This window comes from Phodopus roborovskii, unplaced genomic scaffold (genome assembly GCF_943737965.1).
Source record: "Phodopus roborovskii unplaced genomic scaffold, PHOROB, whole genome shotgun sequence".
NCBI lineage: Eukaryota > Metazoa > Chordata > Mammalia > Rodentia > Cricetidae > Phodopus > Phodopus roborovskii.
In genome coordinates this window covers 4,729,676-4,755,423 of record NW_026125278.1, presented here as the reverse complement: position 1 = coordinate 4,755,423, position 25,748 = coordinate 4,729,676, and the positions used below count along the sequence as shown (strand labels likewise).

General features: G+C 41.0%; 1 protein-coding gene across 1 annotated transcript in view; it reads right to left on the bottom strand.

The window, feature by feature from the left end:
- Col24a1 (collagen type XXIV alpha 1 chain) overlaps positions 1-25,748 on the bottom strand; it is a 259,948-nt gene that overhangs the window by 143,100 nt on the left and 91,100 nt on the right. The window contains exons 21-23 of the mRNA XM_051194789.1: positions 13,396-13,449; positions 3,360-3,413; positions 2,703-2,747 (exon numbers count right to left, since the gene is read on the bottom strand). Coding sequence (XP_051050746.1) covers positions 2,703-2,747; positions 3,360-3,413; positions 13,396-13,449 — 153 coding nt within the window. The remainder of the gene's footprint in view (positions 1-2,702; positions 2,748-3,359; positions 3,414-13,395; positions 13,450-25,748) is intronic.

Below are 25,748 nucleotides of genomic sequence, written 5' to 3'. Positions count from 1 at the left end.
CAGCTGGAAGATGGTGGCACGGGCCTTTAATCCCAGCATCCAGGGGCAGAGCCAGGCAAATCTCTGTGAGTTCAAGGCCAGCCTGGTCTACAGAGAGAGGCAGGACAGCTAGAGATATACAGAGAAAGTCTGTCTCAAAAAACAAAAACTAACAAACAAAAATGCCTCAGGGATATGAGTATTGACTACCATGATGTGATTAGGACTGGGAAATGACTGTTGGATTCAGAAGCAATGGGTAATCTGTCACCACTGTAGAAGTGCTGGGGACACGAATGGCTTTCACAGGTAGACAGAGAGGAGCTGGCGAAAACATATAGAGGGAGTTTACTGAGAGGAGAGGAATGCAAGGAATGGAGCATGCTCGGAAGAGACAACCCACTTATGTAGAGGAAAGGACAGTAGGTCTGTATGCTGACAAGAACGGTCCCCTAGATGGAAAAACGATTACGGTATCAGAAGTATAGAATTAAAGGGGAGGGTTGCTGGATCTGAATCACCAAAGGACACAGCGAAATGGAAAGCGAAACTGAAAATTCTGACTTTAGTAAGATCAGAGGACTATTCGAATGTTCACAAAACAAGACAATAGGCAGAGTAAAAATGGGTGGATCAGAAACTGAGTTGTCGCTGCACTCAATGGTTGACTCTATTTTAAAGGAAGGAGGAAGAGAAGGCTAAGCATGAAGATGATATGGAAGTAAACAGTTATGAAATAGTAGTTCAGAAACAAAAGAGTAAGTGGGAAAGAAAACAGAATTCAGAAGGTAACCAAAAGGTTGGAATCCTGATGGTGCGTATGGAGTCGTGAAGATGAGGGACAATGGGAAACACTGGAGTAGGTATGGCACCCTGGGATTGGGAGAATGTACGTTAGGAAGAAAGAGAAAGGGAATTGAGATGCTGGGTGGGAATTAGAGCATATAATGGGAAATAAGAGCGTGCCAGACCACGGAAGAGACTAAATCCCTTAATGCACCCCATAAAATAATAATTCAGCACTGAGATGGGACAGTCTCCTGTCAGCCTAGCATCTCAGCACTAGGGTGTGTCTGTCAAGGACTGACATACTAAACCTCCACTACAAACAAGTAGAACCTTAGAAACCAAGCCACTCTGGACCATGGTGGTGACATTACCACTTGTGACCCTGTTTAAGCTCCAGCACTTTTATTTGTTTGTTTGTTTGTTTATTTTTGTGGGAGTAGACCTGACCTGAAAATGTAACATTAAAACCTTATTTTCATAGAGTGTCTTGCAGGGTTTTCAATACTAGGCTGATTCATGTGATACCCTTGCGCTGTCCTAGTTCCCAGACTGATCCTCAACCAGCAGAAGTGAAACAATACAGAACATTGTAGAGTATGGTTCTCTTGCTTTCTAGGGAAGTAAATTTTCAATGATATCAGTTTTTACTAGGCTCGAATAACTGCTGTTACACTCTTTCTTACAAAAAAAGAAATGTTTCCTTTCCAGGATGTGAAATCAGTATGTGTGCCTGTGAGATAAAGGCATAATTCCTATCTCCCTAAATACGTAAGAATGTGTAATTTGTGACATATCTCAAATAAAAAAAAATATATATTTTACATGAATTCAATGTCTCTTAAATATAACAAACAACCATAATTATTTAAAATGCAAACTTTGGTCAATATACAAAAACACTTAAATTTATTTACAAAACTTAGAAAACAATAGTTTCTCTATCACAAGATGGTATTATCTGGTTACAACGAGAGGAAACTACCCACTAGTTTTCCATAATTTCTATAGTGACACACTGTTATATCAGAGTTTTCTGTAAGTATTCTTAATATTACTTTATTTGGTATTACTGGGAACCCTTCAAATAATTTTCATGATGCTATAAAACTACTGGTAAAAGTGATAAGTGGTAATTAATAATATAATCAATGGGTTGAGGATTAAGCTGGGTGGTAGGATTCTTGTTTAGCAAGTTCAGGGCCCTGGGGTCAGCCCTCAGCTCTGGGACAAAGATATCTTAGGAAAAACCTACTTATCTGCTTACTCTAATTTGAGAGATTTTAGGGTCATAATGGTTCTAACTTTTGCTCTTCATTAATTAAAATATTATACTCTTAAAATATTGTAAGATAGTCATTCCAAAGACAAGAACATGCAGAAAATTATTTCAATCAATTAATGTTTTTTTGGGAGCATGTATTTTTCTTCAGCTATTAAATATGAAACAAAAAGTAGTTTCTCTTCACCCAAAATTATATAATTTAATTTTATAATGAAAAATTTTAACCCTTGAGGCCTTACCCTCTTCACGGAGCAGATGGAGGGGGATGGAGGGAGGCGGGGGGGGGCAGGAGGAGAGGGGGGAGGTAGAACTGGGATTGGAATGTAAAAAGTAAATTAATAAAAAAAGCACAAAAAATTTTAACCCTCAAAAATGTTGAGATAATGATATAACTCAAACATTTCCCCCTTCCTTTTCCTCCTTCCAAACCCTCCCACTGAGATAGGGTATTACTGTACCCCCTTCCTTTTCCTCCTTCCACACCCTCCCACTGAGATAGGGTATTACTGTATGCCCGAGGCTGGCCTGGGACTTGCTATTATGCCCAGGCAGACCTGTACTCAGGATCTTCTTGACTCCTCCCTAAGTATTGAAGTTACTAATGTGCACCACACCTCATCAGGCTTCAGGAAATCACTATTGTGATACTTGCCCTTGTTCCTAGTTCTCCAAAGGGTCCAACTGGTCCTTCTTCACCCTTAAAAATAAATTAGAACAATTCATGGCCTAAAATAATGTTTTAAAAAATAGACATCTTTATCTTTTGTATTTATTCTGAAATCTGAACCTTGTTAGAGAGTGCAACAAAAAACCTGCTACAACTCTTTTATTGTAGAATCCAGTCCTCCCATGTTTTAATATTTTGGGGATTAGCCCACCTCAAAACTGACATGTACCATTGGATTCCTTTTTAAGCTGATGGATGACACATTATATAGAGGAAATTAGGAGTGGAGGATATTGAAGGAAAAGAACCATTGAGATCATTAAAGATTTATTAGGTCACAAGTGTAAAATAGTCACAAGCAGTAAATATGAATTCTAGTGCATATACATTTCATTCTGTGTTCAGATTCTTCAACTTTCCATTGGAGACCCCTGAAATAAATCACGTAGTGAGTTCAGAACTCTGGAAAATGATTCCAACTTCCATCCTGTATGTGCCAATATAAATAACCTGAAATCATTTGCAGCAAAAATTGTCCACACAAAGGAAATTATTTTCATTAAGCAGATACTAAGTTTCACAAAATAAAAAGGGGCAATTCTGACTAAAACCTTGCTGACTAGACATTAGTTTCCTCCATACCTGAGTTCCTTTGAGTCCTGGAGGCCCTGGGGGCCCTCTGCTTCCAAGGTGTCCCTATTAAATTAATGTAAAGACATAAGATGAAAATTACACACCTATTAACATTTTAACCATGAAATATTACTACAAATGTGGGGATACCACTGGGCGCCATTGATCTCTTATTAATGGTTATCAAAAGATGAGATGGATGCTGAGCAAAAACTAAAAGAGCCAGGTGATTGAGAAATGCAGTGAAATTATTTTTAAATAACAGGTTAAGGTTCAAATGATCTGTTCAGTTTCTTATTCTTTTTTTTAACTTTCAGACACCCTTTCAGACAAAGCTCTTTTTGAATTTAAAGCAGTTGGTCTGTTACTCTGACAATAAATGTACACATGACAGAAAGTATCCCAGAAGTCTGTTGAGAGACCAGTAGAATGTGGCATTTCTTATTCCTATAAAGAGTTCTTCAACTCCTTTATGCATGCTGCCAAAATAAGAAGGACAAATTTGCAGAATTTGTCAAATGAACTTCATCACCAGAATGCTTAAGACTATTAAACTCTTTTGTTAACAAAAAAAAAAAACATGTTAAAATGCAATTGTTCTCTGAATGAAAATTTGTTCAAAATGATATTCCAGTTCACATAACATCTATTCACCATGACATTCATTTTCAGCACTTTGCTGGAAATATTCAGTGTGTCAGAAAGCCTTATGTAAAACCTTTCTAAGAATTTTATCTTCCATAATTTCTTATAATGTTTCTACAACAACCCAGAGGGGTTTTTAAAATCTAATTTTAATTGTAGTAAATAACTACATGGTGTTGAAAAATGTGCCCTGGTGACCGCATGTTTGGTTTTGGAATTCATCAGTGACAAACCATACGAGATCTTTCTGTAGACCTTGCTTTTTCCTGGCTATGCTTTAATGTAAATAAGAAATGGAAAATGGTTGGCTATCTTCAGTGTGCATTCTTGCAAGTTTGTGACATGAATGTTATCCATCAAGAAGCTGTAACGCTTGGGCTAGTTACACAGTTTTTAATGGACTTTTCCTGTTTTCAAAGGAAAAGATGAGTTAGGGAATGGAAATGAGGATATATTTTTTATGTTGCTCCAAAATACTCATACATTTTTGACAAAAATCGTGTTAATTTTCCCCAAGGAAATCCACTCTTGATCTTGTGTATGATGGACTCCTACAGCTCAATTGCAAAGACCCAAGCAGCCCACGAAAATGTGGGCAAGTGACCTTTGGATATATATTCAAAAGAATTGTAAACAGGCTCTCAGAGAGCTAGCTGTATGTCTACTAGTTACAATAACCAAGAGTCTGGTTACTCTATTGTCTGTTGATGAGTAAATAAAATGTGTTACATACAAATAACTCAATTTTTTTTAGCTTTAAAAAGAAGGAAATCCTGTCATATGTTCAAGATGGACGAACCTTGAAGACATTCTGCTAATGGAGTAAGCTAGTCACAGAACAGCAAATATGGCAGGATTCAACTTATATGGGGTATATAAAGTACACAAAACCATAGAAGGCTGTCGTAAATTGGCCTCTCCTGGGGCTGACATAATGAAGAGCTGCTTTAAAATGAGTACTTTAATCAAGCAAGATGAGAAAGTTCTGGAGATCTGCCTAACAACAACCATGCATTGAAAGTATTGCAATACTAAACTACACACTGATAAAGCTGTTAAGAAGATAGAGTCTACAATGTGTGTTTTGCACATAGCCAAATGCTTATCATACACACACACACACACACACACACACACACACACACACACACACACACAATTTTATACAGGATTTTTGGGATTTATGTGCCTCAGTTTTAATTTTTTTTTATATTTGGTATCTGTCACAATCTGCTTCCTAACTTCTTTTAGCAGTACAGATCTCTCTGTCATCATACTGTATTCTTACTTTCGTATATCAGCTCTCTGTCTCCACTTGGCTAAACTCAACCCATTCAATTATCTACAGATAAATTCCAATTTATCCATGGATCTCTGTGAATCATGGCCTCATTGACTATCCCTTTCTCTAAAACTTCTAGTTACTCACTTATATGCTTCCTAGTAATTATACTTTTAACTTTTCCCATATGGAAGACATGTTTCTAGAAGATTATAAATTCCTAGTACAGAGAAGACCATGCCCTAATCTTGTTTCCTAGTTACTGCGTAATGTATTACAAACAGTAACACAGAAAAAATTACCCAATATACAAGCTCAGTAAATGTTTCTCAGCTGACTAAACACTGCTCAGAGAACAAAATGGTTAATATAATTAATATGTATATAAAATCTTGATTTAATGGTTGGAATGTAGATGTTCAGGGCTGAGTTGAAGTGATCTATGAGAATGGACTAGAGTCATGCATATTTTCTTACTAAGCCAACTTCCCCCAAACAGATAAACATACAACAATACTAGAGCAGGTCAAGGCAAGAGCTATTTCCATGTACTATAGGCACAAATAGTAGGCTTCCTCTGCAAGCTTATCAGGACTGTAATACAAGACACAGTAACAGCTGCTTTGCACATTCCTAATTCTGTAGCCAAAGCAGCAACACAAGTCATTGGACCCACAGATACAGTATCCCTCTGTTTACTGAAGAGCTGAGGATATTTATAGGATACTCTTACTTTCTGCAGGGACCAGCAGAGGATGTGGATTAGCTGATGTTATGGTATTCTTGAAAGCAGATTGCCAAATTGAGTGTCTCAGGAAGGCTTTCTGAAGAATGTTTGGATCTGTATACAAATACAAACACACACACACACACACACACACACACACACACACACACACACACACACACACGAGACAGAGAGAGAGAGAGACTCCACAATCAGTAGAACCATAATCAATACATGTTTGCAACCCCAGTTTGAGGTTTTTAGCCAACTGGCAGAAAACTAACAGGAAATAAAGGGTTTCTGGAAAGAATCCTCCTTTTTTGTTGACCATAGTACAACCATTTTTTCAAAATCAGTGTGCATGGTTTCTTTTCTTCTAAACATATTTATGTTTATTTCACATTTGTAGGTGCTTGCCTACATTGTGCATGCAGATCATGTATGTACCTGGTGCCAATCAAGGACACAGAGGGTACCACATCCTTAGAACTAGATTCATACGTGGTTGTGAACCACCATGTGGGTACTGGGTATAAAACCTGGGTCCTCTGCAAGAGCATTTTACTCCCTGAGCCATCTCCTCGGCACTTACATTATTTTCTTGATGACTATGTCCATTCGGCTTTAGTAATTTACATGACTCCCACTTCCTTTCCTAAACAAGACGTGTAATAAAAGCAAGGGAAGTTTAAGGAGGCTTCTATGATAGGATCTTTATTGCTAAAGAAACACTTAATACTTATGGTGTGTTTGGCTCTATTTTTCCCGTTTCTAGAAAAATTTCAAGAAAATGAAGAAAGACAAAGAATATAGCCAAAATCTGATCTCTCATTCTTCAAACACAGCTGTAGTCTTATCACTGCACTTTCTGTTCTTTTGATAAATCGTGCCTACTCAGTAATGTATATAACATCAATTAGTCTCACATTGTTGCTGTTAATGAATCTATAAGTTCATATCTACTGAATAAATACTTTTAGAAAAATACTTCAAAAAACAATAACTATCCCTTATCAGTTCAACCACTGGTATTTTTTTTTTTAAAAATATCTAGCTTTCGGGCCTTTTGGTCAACTTTTTAAAAGGTGTGTGTGTGTGTGTGTGTGTGTGTGCATGCATGTGTGTGCATGTGTGCATGTGTGTATATGCACATACATGCACACACATGGATGCTAATTACATGAATGTGGAATGGGTGCTTGTGGGAGTCTGGTCTGTCCTTGTGGGTTTGGGCGTGTGACCGAACTAGGGTCTCTTTGTTTGGTAACGGGTGTATTCATCTGTTGAGCCACCTGACTTACTGAGCCAGGGACCCACTTCCAACATTTTTTCCATTACTTTATTTTACTTACATGGGTCTGAGCCTGCTTTTCTGTATGTGCACCATGCCCACACAGGTGCCAGAGGAGGCAGTCTGGGGTGTAAAACCCTTTGAAACTGTTACAAGTGGTTGTGAGTCACCCGAGGCAGGCGCTGAGCACAAGAGCAGCAAGTGCGCTTACTTGCTGAGCCCCGGCCCCCACTTTTAACATTTCAGTGTAAGACTAAAGGAACTTCCCAGAACAAACTTCTTAAGATGACCATTGCAGCCATGTTAAAAAGCTCAACTGACTTTGGTTCTTTCCCCTTCTACCAAACAAGTGAACCAGGATCCCCAAAATGAAATGCAATATGGATTTTCATCAAGCATGACATTCGTCCTCACATGCTAAGGTCAGTGATCATTTCCTGATTTCCACAGACAGAATCTGTTGCTCAACCTTTGAGGTCCCCACAGCACACTATTGACTATTCTAAATATGTTATTTATTTACTTTTTTCTATGTATATATGGTGTGTGTACCTGCAAGAGTTTATCTGCACCATGCATTTGCAGGAACCCACAGAGGCTAGGAGATGGTGTAAGATCCCCTGGAAATGAAGGTACAGGCCATTGTGAGCTGCCATGTGGGTGCTGGGAACTGAATCTAGGTCCTCTGCAAGAGCAGTAATTTTTCTTAGCCATTGACCTTTTTCTTCAGCCTCTACCATTCTTTTATTTTGTACTTCTTATAGTTTGTAATAAATCTTTTTATCTTCCTTTCCAAATTAGAACTCCATCCACAAGAGGCACTGTAGTTACTTAATGGATATTACTCCACATTTAGTACCTGACGTAACACAAAGAGGCAACTCAGTATGGATTGAATCAACCGTTGACTGAACAAACAAACAAAGACGTTCCAGTTCCTACGCAGGGAAAGGCTGGAGTAGACCGGCACACTCAACACCATTCTCTATATTATCTGCCCTTCTCATGTTTTTTTCCATAGTTTATCCTGGTTTACTTACGGCTGTTACTTCTACATGTCAAAATAAGTATCTTCTCATACTCACTGAGATCTGCACATTCTCCCGAGTTCCCTATTAACTTTCCCATTAAAGTTCAATGACAAAAAATTCTAAGTCAAAGTCTTCTTTTTACCTTTTATTTCTCTGTCTTCCATATCATTCCTTTAGCTATCAAGGATATATATATTTAAAGTAACTTTCACCCATAGCTAATCAACAGATTATCCAGTGAATACGGAATTCCTAGCATATTATTCTAGTCACTGTCATATATTTAAAATCCATTCATGTCTTCTCTCAAAGACCCTGCAGTCTAGCAGAGAGGCAGATAAGCATAAAATCAGGTATATAATGCATGGTGATAATTGGTCAATAGAAGTTTTTCAGGACCACAGGGGAAACCCAGCTAAATTAGATGCTGAGGACACTTAGACAGTGTTGTATGTGTTTCACAGATATTGGCTGGACAATGAAAGGTGCAGGAAGGAAGGTTACATCCTGATCAAAGAACAGCATCAAAAGGGTTTGAGGTTTGAACAAGTACAGCATGTTAACCTAACATCTGTCAGGAGTGTTGCTTTCAAAAAGCGACAGTGTGTGAATGTGAGTGTGTGCTGGAAAGTGAAGACTGGACTGCAGAGGACCACGTGTTAAAAGTGAAGACACACAAGTTTCCACAGCCATGCACTGCAGCTATCCCAGGGTTTCAAGCAGAGGCAGGCTGTGACGTATACTTTCCGCAGATTTTTCCTTTGGCATCGTCTCTGTGTGTCTGAAGGAATGCCAGGCTGGAGGCAGGGAGAGTAAGTGGAGGTCTACCACACTAATCGTTGGTAATGATGAAGAGGGCCTGAGCTACAACATTGGCAATGAAAATGGTTTCAAAAGTAAAGCGGGGAAATTTTGAGTCAAGGAGAAACGGTTAAAGGTTATAATTGATGGCACAACGCTGCTCAGAACTCCAGAGAGGGTTTGGTGCAAAGCATGTGTGGGACACGTACGTGCAGAGGCATACTTCACAGCAACGGGAAGTGAGAGATGGCTGCCCCGAGCGATGCTGGTGGGAGGCGGGCGAGGTTGCCAGGTAAAACACAGGATGCACAGTTACATTTGAATTTCAGATAAACAGAGTGACATTTAGTTTAAATACTTTCCAAACACTGCCGCTCCATTCCCTCACAAGTTTCCCTTTCCTGAATGTCACACAGCCCACTTGTCTGCCTCACAAACTCCTCACTCATCATCTCAGTTCAAGTGTCACCTTTCCACAATTATGCACCCTTTCACTGAGGTTATAAAGGAGTTTCTGTGCTGGTATAGACTGTACTCAGTTTGTGTGTGTGTGTGGTGTGTATGTGTGTGTGTGTGTGTGGTGTATGTGTGTGTGATGTGTGTATGTGTTTGGTATGTGTGGTGTGTATGTGTGTGGTGTGTGTGATGTGTGTATGTGTGTGTGTGTGGTATGTGTAGTGTGTGGTGTGTGTGTGTGGTATGTGTGGTGTGTATGTGTGTGTGTATTGGGTGTGTGTGTGGTGTATGTGTGTGTGTGTGGTGTGTGTATGTGGCAGCATGTGTGGTAGTGTGTGTATGTGTGGGGGGTTTATGTGTATGTGTGTGTGTTATATACGTGTGTGTGGTATGTGTGTGTATATATGTATGTGTGTGTGGTGTGTTTGGGGGTATATATGTGTGTGTGTGTGGTGTGTGGCAGTGTGTGGCAGTGTGTGTGGTGTGTGTGTGGGGTTTATGTGTGTGTATGTATGTGTGTGTGGTAGTGTGTGTATGTGTCAATGTGTCTGTGTGTGTGTGTGTGTGGTATGTGTGTGTTTGGGGGTATATGTGTGTGTTTGTGTATGTGGCAGTGTGTGTGTGTGTGTGTAGTATGTGTGTGTTTGGGGGTATATGTGTGTGTATGTATGTATGTGTGGTAGTGTGTGTGTGTGTGTGTGTGTGTGTGTGTGTGTGTGTGTGTGTATGCACGTTGAGGCCTGATGGTGTTGTTGGGTGTCTTCCTCAATCACGTTCCACCTTACTCTGATGAGATTGGGTCTCTGTCTGGACCTGGAGATGCCAATTGGCTGGAATGGCTGGAAAACAAGTGCCAGGCATTCCTGTGTCTCTACCACACCCAGATTGTTCTTGGGTGTTAGGGATCTGAATTTTCTTGCTAGAGCATCAGGCACTTTATCCAGAATAGCATTTCTCCAGCCCCCAGATTGCAAAGTTCATGAAAATAAAGATTAGGGCTTTCTATTTAGGGTCTAGTTCAATAGCTCAAACTTGGGAGTCACCCAATAAATATTTGTTAAATGAAAAAAATGCTCTATTTCAAATTTTTATTATTTCTCCAGGCCTATCCCCACTAGCACATCCTGTTTTCTGGCCCATCTTGGTGAGTCTGCCCTCCTAAATGGAAGCCTCATGCACTCACCCCAATCCTCAGATAGGGCCTGGACCCACACCCAGCACTCAGCTAAAGCCTGATATGACACACCCCGTGCCTTCTCTATCTTTATGCTTGGGCAAGGAAACACATCCAGTGTCTGCCTGGTACCTCCCTTATTATTCCTTATAATAAGAAATCAGTTCATTATTATTATCATTGTCGTGTGTGTGTGTGTGTGTGTGTGTGTGTGTGCATGAGTGCAGATACTCTGAGGCCAGAGGCATTGGATTTCCTTGGAGCTAGAGTTACAGGCTTTGGGGATCAAACTTGGGTCCTCTGTAAAAGCAGAACCTGCTCTAAACTAACTGCGGAGCCCTCTCTCCAGTCCATCGCTTAGATTTCTGTAGTTCTGTTTGCCTTTAAATTCTCCCTACTTTAAAGAACCCTTTATATTGACTCATGGGATATCTTAAAGACTCAAACCACATGGTATATTTGCTACTTAGATATTTGTGATTACTCCCCGATGCCTATAAGATAAAGTGAAAACTGCAGTGTGACCATGAGTGTCCCAGACTATGCGATCCCCAAGCTAAGAGGTGAAAAGCCCAGACTTGGCATTTGTCTCTGTGAAAAACCTGGCTATGTTACTTTATAGTTATGTAACTGAGTAAGTATCTTTTTTTTTTTTTTTACATTTCCAAATGTTTAAAATGTTTATTTATTGCAGTCACATATGTATTCCTGTGTATGCCATGGTAAACATGTGGATGGTGGAAGAAAACTTTTGTGGATCTGTTCTTTCTTTCCATCATGGAGGTTTAGGGGCTCAAAATCTGGTTGTCATACTTTTGGCAAATATGTTCCACTGAGCCATGTCTCTGTCCTGTGAGTGACTATGTTAATATAGTGACATTTGTAAAAATGGTGGTACTGTCTACCTGATAACGTTATGTAAAACTAAAATGATTTAATTTCAGTGAAACATTTACCATCCCACTGTATCACCTGACAGCACAGTACACAGACAGATGCAGCTGTTATTAACATCTGTCCAGCCTTCATGGTCCGTGCTTCACTTTCCATGGGCATTGACACTTCCACTTGAACTTGACCTCTTAAACTCCTCCACCCTGCAGTTCCAGACTTCATCACCCCACGGTGATTTCCAATGCATGTCTGTTTATGATGTCCAGCCTGTATGGCACCTGAGGCCTGCCAGGATAGTGAAATGGCTGATGTTGAATTTCTAGCACACACACAGAGCAGCATCCTCGTGCACACACGCAGAGCAGCATCCCCGTGCATACACAGAGCAGCATCATCGTGCACACGCAGAGCAGCATCCTCGTGCACACACAGAGCAGCATCCTCGTGCACACACAGAGCAGCATCATCGTGCACACACAGAGCAGCATCATCGTGCACACACAGAGCAGCATCATCGTGCACACGCAGAGCAGCATCCCCGTGCATACACACAGAGCAGCATCCTCGTGCATTCACACAGAGCAGCATCCTCGTGCATTCACACAGAGCAGCATCCTCGTGCACACACAGAGCAGTATCCTCGTGCACACACGCAGAGCAGCATCCTCGTGCACACACGCAGAGCAGCATCCTCGTGCACACACGCAGAGCAGCATCCTCGTGCACACACAGAGCAGCATCCTCGTGCATACACAGAGCAGCATCCTCGTGCAAACACAGAGCAGCATCCTCGTGCATTCACACAGAGCAGCATCCTCGTGCATTCACACAGAGCAGCATCCTCGTGCATTCACACAGAGCAGCATCCTCGTGCATTCACACAGAGCAGCATCCTCGTGCACACACGCAGAGCAGCATCCTCGTGCACACACGCAGAGCAGCATCCTCGTGCACACACAGAGCAGCATCCTCGTGCACACACAGAGCAGCATCCTCGTGCACACACAGAGCAGCATCCTCGTGCTCATGTAGAACAGCAGCAATTGCAGTGAGGGTGCACTGGTTTCTTCTGGCTCCTTGTGTTATCACATCAGGCTTTGGGACACCACATTTTTCTTACATGGTAAGAGTGGGCATGTTTATCAGTGCTGAAGTGTTCCAGTTGCCAAGAGATCTCTCTTCCAATTACTTTCCACTATGACTTTTAAAGACCGTTCTTATTATTTTTATTGCCTCTAAAACTTCCTTTGGACTGATATATATCTATGCTTTTCAATGTTATTCCTCTAGTAACTGTAACAAATCTGGAAATTAAAAAAAATGAATTCTAAACTCAAGATACTTAATTAGTGATAACTCTGTTATTCCTAAGACCTTTTCCTAAATTATGAAAATACAGAGTGGGGGCATTGAAGTCACCTTCTATCAGGGTGTGAGGGTCAATGCGTGTTTTGGTCAGTGGTGGTTTTTCTTTGCAATCTTGAGTGTCCTTGTGTTTGGTGCATGGATGTCAGGAATTGCAATGTCATTTTGGTGAATGTTTCCTTTGATGGTATATAGTGTCCTTCCCTACTTCTGATTGGTTTTGATTTGAAGGCTGTTTTATCAGATATTAAAATGGCTATTCTTCCTTTAGTTAATTTTTTAAAAGATCTTTTTCTTTTCCCCTTGTCTGAAGGTGAAAATTTCAATGAAAAACTCTAGATATCTATAATATTCAGTATGGGTTTTATTCACTTTTTACCTTTGGTCCTTCGAGTCCATTTTGTCCAGGAATCCCAATATCTCCTGGAAAACCCTGGTAGATATAAAAAGGCAGAGAGTTTATTCCACAGCAAATTACTTTAAACCTATTAAGAATATAAAGCCCACCTTTGTCTGTATCTAATGCCTAGTTAAAACAATTTATATTCTTCAAAACTCAACAATTACCAGACTGGGATAAAAACAACTCAGTTTCCTAAAAAAAAAAATTACTTTATTAATGTGTCACCATCTCCAGGCTTAAAGGAATCACTGAGATCCTGTTAAAGAGAAGGAGAATGGCATACCCTTTCAATGTCAACAGATACTGAGCTATCAAAGAGTAAGGAATCCACTCTGTAAGCCTCACAGTTCACTGATTACTTACAAACATGAAGTTTGGTTAAGTACACACACAATCCAGTTCTGTCTAGTCAAAAAATCATTACCTATGTCAATCCTGTTTGCATCAAACCTACCTATCTATCACAGAATCCCAGACATGATCGCCTTTACTTAGCTCCTCTAAGTAGATTTTTACACTACCTCTTTACTATCTTACTGATGCTTTCACTAATTAATTAGTTTATCAAAGTTTTATCTGTGTATGTATTTGCATCAGAGTCATACTTTCACCTTTGGAAATTCTGTTAGCGGTCTAAAGCTCTTGGTTTCCAAAATGAAATGCATCTTAGTGTTAATTAAAGTCAATGCTAGGGGAAGGCCTTGGATGTTACTCTAAAATGGTGAGGTTACAATTCTGGCTGATATAATGAATCAGAACATGGCACCTCATGCTCAGTTTCAGACATCATCATCACAGGCTTTCCTTTATTGATTTAGTCACCAAGGAAGAAAGTCTACCTCCCATTGGACAAGGTTCACAGACGAGGTGAGGCAGGAGCACAGACGGGTGAGACGGGAGCACAGACGGGTGAGACGGGAGCACAGACGGGTGAGACGGGAGCACAGACGGGTGAGACGGGAGCACAGACGGGTGAGACGGTGAGACGGGTGAGACGGTGAGACGGGTGAGACGGGAGCACAGACGGGTGAGACGGGAGCACAAACGGGTGAGACGGGAGCACAGACGGGTGAAACGGGTGAGACGGGAGCACAGACGGGTGAGACGGGAGCACAAACGGGTGAGACGGGAGCACAGACGGGTGAAACGGGTGAGGCGGGAGCACAGACGGGTGAGGCGGGAGCACAGACGGGCGAGGCGGGAGCACAGACGGGTGAGACGGGTGAGACGGTGAGACGGGTGAGACGGGAGCACAGACGGGTGAGACGGGAGCACAGACGGGTGAGACGGGAGCACAGACGGGTGAGACGGGAGCACAGACGGGTGAGACGGGAGCACAAACGGGTGAGACGGGTGAGACGGGAGCACAGACGGGTGAGGCGGGAGCACAGACGGGTGAGACGGTGAGACGGGTGAGACGGTGAGACGGGTGAGACGGGAGCACAGACGGGTGAGACGGGAGCACAAACGGGTGAGACGGGAGCACAGACGGGTGAGGCGGGAGCACAGACGGGTGAGACGGGAGCACAGACGGGTGAGACGGGAGCACAAACGGGTGAGACGGGAGCACAGACGGGTGAAACGGGTGAGGCGGGAGCACAGACGGGTGAGGCGGGAGCACAGACGGGTGAGGCGGGAGCACAGACGGGTGAGGCGGGAGCACAGACGGGCGAGGCGGGAGCACAGACGGGTGAGACGGGTGAGACGGTGAGACGGGTGAGACGGGAGCACAGCGGGTGAGACGGGAGCACAAACGGGTGAGACGGGAGCACAGACGGGTGAGACGGGAGCACAGACGGGTGAGGCGGGAGCACAGACGGGTGAGGCGGGAGCACAGACGGGTGAGGCGGGAGCACAGATGGGTGAAACGGGTGAGGCGGGAGCACAGACGGGTGAAACGGGTGAGGCGGGAGCACAGACGGGTGAGGCGGGAGCACAGACGGGTGAGGCGGGAGCACAGACGGGTGAGACGGGAGCACAGACGGGTGAGACGGGAGCACAGACGGGTGAGACGGGTGAGACGGGAGCACAGACGGGTGAGGCGTGAGCACAGACGGGTGAGACGGGAGCACAGACGGGTGAGACGGGAGCACAGACGGGTGAGGCGGGAGCACAGACGGGTGAGGCGGGAGCACAGACGGGTGAGGCGGGAGCACAGACGGGTGAGACGGGAGCACAGACGGGTGAACCGGGTGAGACGGGAGCACAGACGGGTGAGGCGGGAGCACAGACGGGTGAGACGGTGAGACGGGTAAGACGGGAGCACAGACGGGTGAGACGGGAGCACAAACGGGTGAGACGGGAGCACAGACGGGTGAGACGGGAGCACAGACGGTGAGACGGGTGAGACGGGAGCACAGACGGGTGAGGCGGGAGCACAGACAGGGTAAGAAAGGCTCACATCGCAGCAATTTTTAAAGAAAGGACAGATTGTGTGAAGTGCAATGGCCACCCAGTAAAGAAAAGGCAGTTCTGTGGAGCGGTAAATCTGCGGGGACTAAAACCCATAACAAGCCAAAGGAGGCAGCCAGTTGACTCTGGGAAGCCCTTTCTGTGAAGAAAAGGGCATAAATGTGGCAATTTATACCTAAAGGCCTCACCACAAGGTCTGATTTCCAAGGACCATGAGACAGTTAACACAGATTTGTGGAGTTTTTTGTTTGTTTATTTCTTTTTTATTTTTTTCCTGATCAAAAGGAACCAGGTGAGCCTATGCTAGCGTTTGCATTCCTGCGTGTGTAAAGCTGTACTCACCTAATGATTCCAAGTGTTCTCTCTAGAATAGATTATATTTACTGGCCTTGATGCAACATACTTGTCTTCTAGGTCTTGCTGAAATAGCTGATAGTTGAATCCACATCTTACCCACCACAATCCTCCCATCACCCTGCACTTACTACTTGAATGAGTATTACCCAGAGTTCCAAGCCAAAGGGTTTTATACTTCCCCTTTACAAACGTCTTTCTCTCCTCCTAGAACTTTCACACCACAAAGCTATCGGTGTTTTGTCTTGTTTTATTGTTTTTTGTGTCAGACTGTAACCTCCTTGGGTGTACGTCCTGGGTTTCCACTCTCATACTCCCGGCAAGTGCTGTGACATCTGGCATGCAGCAATTACTTTTAAAAGTTTTGTTGTTGTTGTTATTTTTGAGTGACTGACTTAATTCTTTTGGAAGAGAGGACAGCTTGTACTGGGGCTACTTGTATCCCAGGTCTCTGTTTACAACACACTGGCTCTCTCATGGATACATTCATGACCTGTCCACTTTCCAGATGGCCCCAGAAAACCTTACCATACCAGCAATGGAGAAAGCTATCATACCGAAACTGGAATCATTTTAAAATAACTCTTGAGGTACTTGGATAGAATTCTACAAGCCAACTATTTGGGGGGGGGGGAAGCAACTTTTTTCAATGGTGGAGAAAAACTGGATTAAATTTAACCACAATAAATATATTTAAATTCATAAGCTCAAATACATCAACTCCAAAAATTGTCCACGTATAGAGGATAAAGGGAAGCTAACTCATTACCTGCAAAAGTGATAACAAGAATCAACAATTCAGCATTCATTTGCCTTGGCTTATATTCTGAAGAACTTTCATCCAAATGGTAGGTAAGAATATTCAATCCTCTTCCAAAGTAGATAAGGGCATTCTAGCCCTCCCCACAAAGACATGACAAAGCAAGAAAATCTGTTTTTCCTCCCCTCAAATTATCTCCTGGACTTGTCATTGAGTTCAAATCTTCAGTAACACCACACCACACTGATGGGAGATGTCATTCTGTATATGTTTCTCACACTGGTTAATAATAAAGCACTGTTGGCCAATAGGAAAGGAAGATAGGAGGGACTAGGAGACAAGGAGGAAATAGGAAGTAGGAAGGAGGAGTCAAGATGGAGAGTCTGGAGAAAGCAGTATGCCGCCGGCTCCCCGGTAAGAGAAATACATAGATCAGCAGAAATGGGTTAATAATTAAGGCAGAGCTAGCCGATAAGAAACAAGTAACCAGGCCAACAGCATTGTATCAAATACAGAGTCTCTGTGTGTTATTTGGGGCTGGCGCGACAGTAGGACAAGACCAGGCGGCAGGCGGAAAAACCGTACTCATTACACCACCACCACACACACACACACACACACACACACACACAAACATGGATGACAATGCAAGTGCTTACTGATAGAAGAACCCAGGATGACCTGCTGACTTACCAAAACAAGGAAAACAAACCTCAATATGGTCAGGAGTCTGTAATGAGACTAGCAATTTTCAAGAAAAACACAAATCAAGGAAGATGCAAAACTACTCCATGAGATATAATCAACACAGACAGTTGACGCTGTAACTCAAATGGTTGGGCATTCCCGTAGCTAAGTTAAGAGGAAGGAGAACGGAGAATGAACTTAGAGATTACAAGACACAGCAAACTTGAAAACTAAAGCAAGACACCAAAGGCATTGTGTGGCAACAAGCAAGTCTACTCTAACTTTGCAGTACTTAGAAAATGTGTCAGAAATTTACATGCGATAGACATTTGTTTTATTGTCTCCTGTGATTGTGATTTTACAATAGAACTAACAAAGTTAGTGAGGTCATTTTAGTTAAACATGGGATGTCTGATATATGTGAACATCGCATCCTTAGTGAGCCCAAATACCAACGGAATATATTAAAAACTCATAAAGTGTGACAGACAAAGACAATGGGACAAAAGATGTCACCAGCTCAAAGCTCCTATTAGAGTGAAGTAACTTGAATGTTTGAAAATTAAGAGTTTACTGAAAATCTCAGAAGCATATTAGTACAATTATTAAAAGGAAAATAATCTCTGTGTTCTTTCCACATGGGCAAGCTTAGAAACTTGGCCAGCGAACATCTTCATTCTTTTAAATATTTATAGCTGGACTATGCTCAAGTATAGATCTTGCCACTTAAATAATACATTTTACAGTAGGAAACAAAACAAAACCAACCATTTAAATGGCTCACCTGAGTTTTAATGATGACATACAGAAAGGATTTTTTTTTAATGTTGAAATTTGCTGCTTGATATGTAAAGCCAGCAATGGACAAGGATATGTATGCCAAAGTGTGAAATGTCAGAGACTTTACACACCAAAATTTAAAGTTTATTCTTAGGGTCAAAACTTATTTTAAAAAATCCTATTGGCAGACAAATCTACATTAAGAAAAGTAAAGAACAAAAATCTGGCGTGTCCCAACTCACTGATTTAAATTTAAAATAACACTAACAAGTCAGAAGATTTTCCTCCCATGAACAGCTTCACTGATTCAGTTAAGCCGTCACATCACACTTGAAAGAACGATATGATACCCTAGCACCCTAGCAAGGAGGAGGGGGAGAGCAGCAGGAGGATGGCGAGCAATCGCCTGACTTGTGGTGCTTTCTTAACAGAGAGTTTGATCACAAATTGTTACCGAGAAGCAGAGGAATGAAGTAGCTTTAAAAACAATAAGGGCAGATGTGGCTTCTATTTTCACAGTCTTTGCATCTGTTGGCTGTACAGAGAGTGAGTCTGTGTTCTCTCCAGTAAAAACAAAGTTTTATTATTCTCTAATCACACAAAGGCTGCAGACTAATTCACATGCATTTTTATAGCAAAACCTGGGAACCAAGACACTAGCAGATTGGATTTGTTTCCTAGGAAATCATAAAAGTGAAATACTGCCTTCTTACTTAGAAGTAGCCAAAAGCTCAAAAAAAAAAAAAAAAAAAAAAAGGTTCCTGAACAAGGCTTTTTATGGCACACATTGACATTGTGAGTAGCTTTCCAATAAGATTAATATATTTCTGTTTTTTATTAAGATCTGTATTTCTCCCAATTAAAAATTACAAGTGGATGAACAACAAACGAAAGTAAATATAATGGCTGAATTAATGAAAATCTGTCACAAGATGGAACAAAGCGTATGGACCCCAAGTATCATACGCTAAGTAAAAAAGTCAGATAAAAGAAGAGTATAAACTGTGAGTCATTTATAAGAATACTTTGGAAAATGTAGAGTGATGAAAAGTATATCCTATGATGGAAAGGGGCAGGAAAAGTAGGAGAAAAAATAAAAATTTATAGAGACAATTACTGGTTTTGGTAGATCTATCTGTTGTTTTGACTTAATAAGGATATCATAAATTATCCTTAAGTGGAAGATTATTCAGTTGGATAGTTTCAATATTTGGATTTTATTCCATATCACTTACATACCCCAATAAGTTCTCGCTGTTGTTTAAGGAATCTGCATTGGGTACTGTGATGGATAACACTGATCATTAACTTCACAGAATCTGGAGGAGACATGATTCTGAGCACACCCCATGAGGGATATTTCTGTTAGCGTCTGGGCATACTTGAGAAGGACTATCTTGATTAGATTAATTGAGGTGGAGAGAACCACCCCCACCCCCACCTTGGATGACACTATTCCACAGGCTTGGGTCCTGCACTGCATAGAATGGTGGAAGCTAGCTAAGCATGGGGATTATTCTGCCTTTCCAGATGAAATGTGGCCACTCAGGGCTTCTCTGCCATGATAGACTGTATCCTTGAACTGGGAACCCAAATTATCCTTTCTCCTGTAAGTTGCTTTTGTTGGAGTATTTTTATGATAGTAACTGGAAAGGTAACTAATGCAGGTATTCACATAACTATTTGCCATAGTAGACAATTGCGTGTGATCATGTGAACATCTTTAGAAGAGGCAGAAATCATTCACTGAGTTAGTCCTCATGGCAAGATCAATACACTTTAGATTTGGGTTATCATTAAGGTAAGTAGAATATTTGATTACAATAATAGCTTGAAGACAAAGTCTGTAGTTTTGGACACTTTGGGATTTTTTTTTGTTGTTTTTCATGGTAGCTTTAAAGTATTATAAATTATTCTAGATGATATTTAAACTATTTAACTCCCATTGAAATGTTTAAGTCCTATAGATGTTACTTGTTACTCCTGCACAGAACATATAATTCGGATTATACCAATCTTCAGAGCAGTTTTGAAATTTAAATATAGGAGAGAGGAATGGAGTATTTAACTTAAGAAGATAGCCACAAAATAAAATTAATAAAAGCAAGCAACATGTAGAATAAGAATTTGTATAAATAAGTTAGGTAAAGCCTAATCTGTTAGTTGGTATAGATCATACTAAAGGAACATTTAATAATCTGAACTGATGTTAAATTAAAAATGCGTTCTTTTATGTGTCAGTGTAAACATGTGTTTGGGTACATGTATGTAGCCTGCAGATGCCTTTGCTTGTCCTTCATCAGCTGCCATCCACCTTTGTTTTTTTTTCTTTCTCTCTTTTTTATTTAAATTTTTTGCTCTTATTCCTGTTTCCTCTTCCTTCCTCCCTCCCCTTCCTCTCTCCCTCCCTCCCATTCCCCCCCACCCTCCCATATCCCACTCCACATTTAGGGTGATCCCTTCCAGAAGGGAGCATCAAAATTTGTCAAGTCATTTGGAGTAGAGACTAGGTCTTCTCTTCTGCTTTTAGGCTAAGGGAGTATCCTTCCATGGAGAATGTGCTCCCAAAGTCCTTTTGTGCACCAGGAATACATCCTGGTTCCACTGACTGAGGTCCCTTAGACTGCTCAGGCCTTCTAACTGAGACCCACATTCAGGGGTCTGAGTCAGTCCCATGCTCAATTCCCAGCTATCAGCCTGGGGGGGTCCATGAGCTCCTCATTGTTCAGGTCAGCTGTCTCTGTGGGTTTCTGTAGCCTGGTCTCTCTCTGCATCTGGATTCCTGTTCAGCTTGGTTTTTAACTGTGGGTGTCTGCTTCTGTTTCCATCAGCTACTAGATGAGGGCTCTATGATGGTGGATAAGTTAGTCATCAATCTCATTATCAGGAAAGGGCATTTATGGTAGGCTTTCCTACTGTTGGCCAAATTGTTAGTTGAGGTGAGTCTTGTAGGTCTCTGGACATTTCTCCAGAGTCAGTTTTCTCTTCAAACCTATAATGGCTCCCCATATTATGGTATCTCTCTCTCTCTTTCTCTCTTTTTTTTCTCATTTATTCCTCCCCTGACTCAATCTTCCTAGTCCCATGTGCTTTCCTCTCCTCACCTTCTTTTTCTCCTAGCTTTATATGAAAAACAAAAGACCCAGGATAGCCAAAATAACCCTGTACAATAAAGGAATTTCAGGAGGCATCACCACCCCCAACTTCAAGCTCTACTATAAAGCTTGAAAACAGCTTGGTATTGGCACAAAAATAGACAGGTAGACCAATGGAATTGAATAGAAAATCCTGATATTAACCCAGACACCTAAGAATGCCCAATTTTTGACAAAACAGCTAAAATTATACAATGGAATGAGGAGAGCATCTTCAACAAATGCTGCTGGCACAACTGGATGATGGTGTGTAGAAGACTGGACATAGATCCATATCTATCACCATGCACAAAACTCAAGTCCAAATGGATCAAAGACCTCAACATAAATCCAGCCACACTGAACTTCTTATAAGAGAAAGTGGGAGGTACCCTTGAACAAATTGGTACAGGAGACCACTTCCTGAATATAACTCCAGTAGCACAGGCACAGAGATGAACAATTAATAAATGGGATCTCCGCAAACTGAGAAGTTTCTGTAAGGCAAAGGACACAGTTGACAAGACCAAACGGTAGCCCACAGACTGAGAAAAGATCTTCACCAAACCCATATCTGACAGAGGGGTGATCTCCAAAACATACAAAGAACTCAAGATACTAGTCAACAAAACACCAAATAACTCTATGAAAAATGGGGTACAGAACTGAATAGAGAACTCTCAATAGAGGAAATCAAAAAGGCTGAAAGACACTTAAGAAAGTGCTCAACATCCTTAGCTATCAGAGTAATGCAAATCAAACAAAACAAAAAAACAAAAAACAAACAAACAACCAAAAAAATAAAAACAACTCTGAGATACCATCTTACTCCTGCCAGGAAGGCTAAAATTAGAAACACCAATGGCAGCAACTTATGCTGGAGATGATGTGGAGAAAGGGGAACACTCCTCCAATGCTGGTGGGAGTTCAAACTTGTACAGCCATTTTGGAGATCAATATGGCGGTGTAGTGAGATATTTACTTTGTCCACACCTGTGGCACAGACCACACCCATTGGGGGTGATAATGAGATTGATAACTAACTTATCCACCATCATAGAGCCCTCATCTATTCGTCCTGTTTCTCCTGATCCTGATCAAGATCCAAGTTGAACAAGAAAAACATCTTAATGAAGAGAAATGACAAGTCACCCAACAAATTAGTTCCCATGAGATGTGCTGAGACTTCTCAAAGGTAGGGGAAGTGTTCTGTTCTTGTCCTTGCAGGAAAACAGAGAAAACCTATCTTCAAACAGCCAAAAGACATTGAACATGTAGGTACCTAGAGAAGAGAAGATAGCACTCCAGAAAGAATCACTTAATGAAGAGGAATCTGATTTGTGGTAAGAATATTTAATTCTAGTAAACTATTTCTATACAGGAATCTATTTCTCTTTACTGTCTAGTATTCCTGTAGTCCCAATTCATGTAAACCAATGCTGGCTTTGGAGTTGGATTTGGCTTTCCTTCTCTAAATTCAAGCATGTTGTTAAGATTAAATTCACAGTTTCTGCCTTATATCAAGAAGCCTATTGGTGTAAGGCAGAAGAAAACAAAATCTTGGGACACATTTGCTTATACGCAATTTTTTTCTAAAATCCTACTTTTTCCATATGCATTTTAATGCTTATTGTTGCCTTTCCCAATATGCATACCATAAAAGTTAAAAATTTTACATTGATATTGATGTTTAAGTTTTCCACATGGAATAATAACAATTCCTAACAGTAATCTTTGAACTCTCCGGAAAGAAGATGTGACTCCACTTCGTCATTTCCACTTGACTCAACCTGATGCATCTGAACTATAAACATCACCCTAAAACTGGTTTGGGACTGTTATGCTCTAGACAACTCATGACTAGCTAGCTATAATGGTGCACCTTCTTATTACACCCTGGCCAGAGTTTCAGATAGAACTACAGTCAAACATTTTCTACCACACAGATACTAGCTATATATGTCACAGCTAGTCCTCTCGAGAAATTTTGTTGTTAAAATTTTCTTTCCACAGGATCCCATGGAGCAATCATCAACCCATTTCAGCAGGAAGTAATCTTAAGATAACGATGCCTCCTTTCCCTACTCCTGACATTTAAGGGATAATTTTTTATCTTCTTAGGGTTGGTTTTAGTTATTTAGGGTTGGGTATGGAAGGTGATGCTTAGACTCGGGTATCTCTTTTAGACAGAGATAGGGTATGGTTGGGAAAGGTATGGTTTTAGATGGGATATAAGTAGATTAACCTATCTTCTATCTTCTTGTGATTTATTTTAGTAATAGTGAGCTTACATTGTTATAGATTCTTATATAGTAACCTATGTAAATTTAAGTTTATATTCCCTTCCCAGAAGAATTGTATACTATATTTTGTAATATTGTGTAAAATCCTTCCATTTATGATGTTTTATGCACATTATATCATATTTTATGTATGTATATTTTTACTTATGTTCAAGACATTTTGTATTTTGATACAATTTAGGGTATTTTTATCATGCTGCACTTTATAATTCTACCTTTGGTTTAGACATTTCTACTCTACCTCTGTTTTAGGGATTTACATGTATATATAAGTACATAGTTTTATTGTTTAGATATTTGTCCCTGCTTTATTCAAGGAAGTTTCAATCAGTCTTATAGCAAGGTTTCTGAGTATTACAGATTGTCTTCACCCATGTTTTCTATACCTATGAGATTAGTCAGACATAGATTCTTAATATTCAGTCACTTCGTAGACCTGCAGAACATGGCATTTAAATGTTTTAATATTAGTACTCTGTTTACATGAGACACTATTGCTCCTGACAGCACTGTGCATTTTCCCAAAAATATGTTGGACACTGTTGTCGCTCCTTCTGGAGTTCATCCTCACTTTGGCTAAAGGCCTCTTGGGCAAAGAACTGCCCCCACCTCAACCACTGATTTGCATGTGCGGTCCTTTGTGCTTGCAGGAGGCAAACTTAGAAGACTGCTAAATCCTGCCAAGTCTGGGTAAGACAGTTTTTCTACCTCCCTGCTTTTTTTTTTTTTTTTTTTTTTTTTTTTTGTGGTCTGTCAGGTACTCTTGACCTTAGCCAAAACTGGCTGTACCAATGCTACTATTGGACATTGGGTGACTGTCCAGGTAGCCTGCTATTTCTGTCCTTGTTGCACCTTTTGGAAGTTGCTTATCTGCACTTCCTGTCTACACTAGTATTGTTATTTTCCTTCTCAGGTCTTTAATGAGGTTGAGGATTAAACTATCACAACTATTAATCTCTTTTCCTAGTTAGACATATTAGGTACTAGACTTAAGCTTTCCAGACTAGGACAACTCTATTGTAAACCCTGTTTTGCCTTCACCCTAGGACTAGATATGTAGGTCTTAAGTTTGTATGTTCTCGATTTTCCTTTTCTTAGAGCACACTTGTTATTCACTGTTTTGGATATAGTTTTGTATCAAGCATAAATCTTTTCTTTAGACTAAAAGGGGAATTGTAGTGAGATATTCACTTTGTCCCCACCTGTGGCACAGGCCACACCCATTGGGCATGGGGTGGGGGGCAGATTTTACCTGTGGGAACTAAGGCTGAGGTGGGGGCTCGGAGAACTCTCTTGCTTGCAGCACAGGGACAGGAGAACATCTGGAGGCATCCTTGGGACCAGGAACCTGCTGGTGTTCATCTGTCTATGTTGTAAGTTATTTCTCTCTGAATAAACATCTATTCTGCCTATCTGTTTCTCCTGATCCTTATTAAACCTCAATATGGTAGTTCCTCAGGAAAATGGGAATCAGTCAACCACAGGACCCAACAATCTCACACTTAGGCATATACCCAAATGATCTATATCCATGCAACAAAGATATGTCCTCAACTATGTTCATAGCAGCACTATTTGTAATAGCAAGAACCTGGAAGCAACCTAGATGCCCCTCAACTGAAGAATGGATAAAGAAGATGTGGCACATCTACACAATGGAATACTACCCTGTAGAAAAAATAAACAATGGAATCTTGAAATTCACAGGCAAGTTGACAGAACTTGAACAAACCATCTTGAATGAGGTAACCCAGTCACAAAAAGAGGAACATGGTATGTACTCACTCATATATGGATTTTAGACATAGAGCAAAGGATCACCAGCCTATAATTCACACTGCCAGATGAACTAGTATACAAGGAGAATTCTAAGAGATTCATATAAAGTCCCTCACAGAA